At 43.6% G+C, this 4,182-nt stretch overlaps 2 protein-coding genes across 2 annotated transcripts in view; one reads left to right on the top strand and one right to left on the bottom strand.

Moving 5' to 3' along the window:
* Positions 1-2,342, top strand: part of CBG18724 — a gene marked incomplete at both ends in the record, with an annotated part of 40,522 nt that extends 38,180 nt beyond the window's left edge. Inside the window, 4 exons of the mRNA XM_045241741.1 lie at positions 169-365; positions 565-736; positions 1,212-1,490; positions 2,136-2,342. Coding sequence (XP_045096561.1) covers positions 169-365; positions 565-736; positions 1,212-1,490; positions 2,136-2,342 — 855 coding nt within the window. The remainder of the gene's footprint in view (positions 1-168; positions 366-564; positions 737-1,211; positions 1,491-2,135) is intronic.
* Positions 2,343-2,756: 414 nt separating this feature from the next.
* The window catches only part of CBG18726, a gene marked incomplete at both ends in the record, with an annotated part of 2,898 nt that continues 1,472 nt past the window's right edge, over positions 2,757-4,182 (bottom strand). The window contains 2 exons of the mRNA XM_045241740.1: positions 2,757-3,256; positions 3,760-4,063. Of these exons, the coding sequence (XP_045096562.1) occupies positions 2,757-3,256; positions 3,760-4,063 (804 nt within the window). The remainder of the gene's footprint in view (positions 3,257-3,759; positions 4,064-4,182) is intronic.

Genomic DNA, 4,182 nt, shown 5'->3' with positions numbered 1-4,182 from the left:
TCGCAACCTATAAATTTCGCAACAGAGACATATCGCAACTATGACATTTCGCAACCAAGAAATTTCAAAACAGCGACATTTCGCAATCTAAACATTTCAAAACTGCGAAGTTTCGCAACTGTGACATTTCACAACTATGGCGTTTCGCAACTTTTTGAAAATTTTCAGTACGGAAAAGTGCGTCGCTCGTGGAAAACGAATCCGCCCGGCTCGCCAACCCCTCTCGATTCCCGTCACAACTCATTCAGCTCATCGAATTCCACGTCACGTCCCTCGGATCCAGGAGCCATCGAGAAGATGTTCAGTTCGACGATCAACGCTGTCAGTAAGCTGACAAGACGGCTGAGTCGACGAACTGTCGAAAAGTAAGCTTGTTGGGACACTTCGCAACTGTGACATTTCGCAACTGTGACGTTTCGCAACTGTGACATTTCGCAACTATGACATTTCGCAACTGTGGCATTTCGCAACTGTGACAATTCGCAACTGTGACATTTCGCAACTGTGACATTTCGAAACTGGGACATTTCGCAACTGTGACATTTCGCAACCATTTTTTTGCAGAGAACCATCAATCGAGCGGCCCGAAGACCTGACACTAACCCCCGACTCCGCCCCCTCCCCGGAGCCAACTGACACGGAAGAGTGCTCAATGGAGCCGGCGATTTCGCCGATTATGTTTAAACACGCCGAGGAATTTTCCAGATACTTTTGTAGAAAATATGGATTCATTCAGGTACAGTTCTGAAACGTCGCGGTTCTGAAACGACATAGTTCTAGATTGTCGCGAGTCTAAAGTGACCAGTTCTAGAACGTCGCGGTTCTAAGATGACATTGTTCTAAAACATCCGATTTTAATATGAAGGGTTCTAGAACGTCGCGGTTCTGAACTGTCACAATTCTAGAACGTCGCGGTACTAAAACGTCGCGGTTCTGAAAGGAAACAACCACGACGTTTTAGAACCGCGGGGCATTTTAGAACTATACCATTTTGATACTATATCTTTTTAGAACTGCGACGTTTTAGAACTGCGACACTTCAGAACTGTGTGTCGTTTTAGAACCACGGCATTTTAAAAATCATTCTCATAAAAGCGCAGCCACAAACCACACCATTTCTATCTCTGTTGGCTTTAGTTCTCCAACGTCGCGGTTCTAAAATGACATAGTTCTAAAATGTCGCGGTTCTAAAACGTCTCAATGTTTTGCAGTTCCAAGTGGAGAACCGGAATCGTCGCTCGAAATCGCTGAATCGCTACACAACGTCGACGACGAACTTCCAGGATCTACCGTACCTTGTCTTCTACAAGGCCCTAGATGGCGGCGTGATTTTCGCGGATCTCCGCTACGAAATTCCCGAATTCGTCGTCTCGTTTTACATGTACGAGCGGGCGAAATCGTCGTCGGCCGACTATTATATGGTCGATCGAATGGAAGCGTTGTATTGGAAGGAGAGCGAGGAGTTGCACACCGCCGCGAATCAGTTGAAGGTAATCGGGAGGGACACCTGGACATCTAGAAAGACAGATTGTATTTAAAAAAAAAGAAAAATGAGCCAAAATGAGCCAAATTAGGCTCAAAATGGGCATGCGGTTGCGAAACGTCGCAGTTGCGAAACGTCCCGGAGACCGTTTTTAGATACCAATGGAACATCAGTGATCAGATAGGTTATTGTAGTCAGTGAGGTCACATGTAAGCACGTCCCAGAACAGGTCATGAGGTGTTCGGTTACTGCTCCAGCATGTCTGGCGGAACATGTTTCTGCGAGTCGCGTGGACCATTTCTAGACCATCTTCTTGTTGTTTTGAATTTTTTTTAGAATTTCAGATCGTGTCCTATTAGAAAAATGATAGTTGAGAACCCTGAAACGATGTTGTAGTCTGTATTATCTCACGGTTGCGAAACGTCGCAGTTGCGAGATGTCCCGGAGACCTTTCTAAGACATCAATGGGACATTAGGACAGACAGATGTTTAGGTTTTAAGGTTCCGGGAGACATCTGGAGGCGCAGACAAACAGACAGACTAGAAAGCGACATCTCGCAACTACTGCGACGTTTCGCAACCGTTAACTTTGCTCATTTTGGACCGTTTTTGCTCGAATTTTTTTCAAATTTCCCGCCCAATCTCTACCTAGTTACAGGATAGTGTCTGTTTCATGACATTCAATTTCGACTATCACCTGCGTGCGGTTTGTACGTACATTGACGGACGAGCCGCCAAGAAGAAGTGCCTCTTCGGGACGACGATGAACGCATTCCACACCATCGAACGTCTTCTAGACTTTTATCAACACGATCTCATCCTGTCGAAGAATCTCGTTGCGATTAGTGAGTTAATATAGTGACATTTCGCAACTGCGACATTTCGCAACCAAGACATTAACCGCCCGTATGATCAAGGTTGCGATTTGGGCTCTAGTATGAAATTCTGGTCCTTAAAAAAAATTCTGGTCCTTAAAAAAAATTCTGGTCCTTAAAAAAAATTCTGGTCCTTAAAAAAAAATTCTGGTCCTTAAAGAAAGATGTGGGTATTTGAATAGCTTTCATGTTTTTGTTTGAAAATTTGGTTAGATTGAAACGTTTATTTATTCCAATCATGTTTTCAATAGTTTTGATGTTTTAAAAATAATTTTTTTTGTAATTTTGATTTTTATTCAGAAGAAGGTATAAGACTAAAAGGTGTGGCATATAAGAATTAGAGAGGATAAATAGTTCAGAACACAAAAAAAAAGAATATCGGTTGCAACAAGATGATCTTATCCGCGTCCTTTGAACTTCCTTCGGCCGGTGAAAGTGGATTTTAGAGTAGTGGTTGTGAATCTTGGAGTAATGGTAGTCGATCTTGGAGTGGTGGTAGTGGGCCGCCCGCGTCTTCTTCTATCATTCCGAGTCTTCTGAGTGGTGATGGTTGTTTGTCTCGTTTCAGGGGCAGACGTCGTCCGTTTCGTACGAGGTTCTGTCGTGGTTCGTCTCGACTGATGGGAAGTTGTTCGTCTTGTTCTCATGGTGGTCGTGGTCCTCATGGTTGCTGTGGTTGTGATGGTGGTTGTAGGATCAGCTTTTCGACTTTGTGTCTTCTTCCGAGGTTTTCGAGTTTTGGTCGTCGTTTGCCTTGGTGTAGTTGACGAAATTGGTCTGTTGGTTTTGATAATCATTTCTGGCTTAGAAGAGGTGGTGGTTCTCATTGTAGAAGCGGTAGAAGAACTTCGACGTTCGTTTCTATTTCGATTCAAACGAGCAGCCATTGTGGTTTGTCCTGTTGAAAATGTAAAGGCGCGATTGTTTCTTTCATTTCGTTGTTTGGGAGCAAATGAAACTCTATCAGAATCGAACTGTTTTCTTTTTCTGAAGATTTTCGTGGTCGGTGCTTCAGTCAATTGATCTTCCTCTTCCTGTTCATCTTCGTACTCATCTTCCTGATTCTTTTCCTGCTCCTCATCCTGCTCCTTATCCTGCTCCTCATCCTGCTCCTCATCCTCCTTCTCTTCGTCCTGCTCTTCGTCCTGTTCTTCTTCTTGCTCTCCCTCCTGCTCTTCCTCAAACTCTGATTCATCCTCGTTTTGATATCGTCATCATCATAATCATCATCATCATTATTATCACCATTATCTTCATAGTCATTATTGTCATCATTATCATCATCGCCATTATTGTCATCATCATCATCATAGCCATTATTATCATCAACTGTACTATCTGTTCCGTCTTCATCATCGTCGTCTCCATGATTCGGGTCGCTGGAATCGGACTCGTCTTCACCGCCGTCGTAATCAGAGCTTTCATCCGTGGAGATTTCAGATTCACTTGAATCATAGTCATCTTCTTTCTTATAATACTTCATCTCGATCAGAAGGTGGTTCAGAAGTTTTTTTCTTCCGAAGTATCGTCTAAACATGTATGTCGACATGTATCCGTCGAGTTGATCTTCTGGGACGCCATATTTCGCTTTGAGTTCCCGTTTGAAAGCACCCCATGTGGCTTCAATAGACTGAGTGTGAACTCGTCGATCGCTGGGGTCAACAAAGTTTACTTTGTGATTGACCCATCTGTGTGTAAACGCTCTCTGGAGGGTTCTGATGCCTCCGTAGGCGGCCCAACCATCAGATACAATCATAGAGCCTGAAGTAGACAAAATTGAGCTGAGCAGGATGTATTTTTTTTTTCTTACCTGGTTTGACATGT

Source organism: Caenorhabditis briggsae (assembly GCF_000004555.2).
Source record: "Caenorhabditis briggsae complete genome, chrII, whole genome shotgun sequence".
Classification (NCBI taxonomy): domain Eukaryota; kingdom Metazoa; phylum Nematoda; class Chromadorea; order Rhabditida; family Rhabditidae; genus Caenorhabditis; species Caenorhabditis briggsae.
The sequence above is the reverse complement of the archived record's forward strand: the minus strand, read 5'-3'. Positions and strand labels throughout refer to the sequence as shown.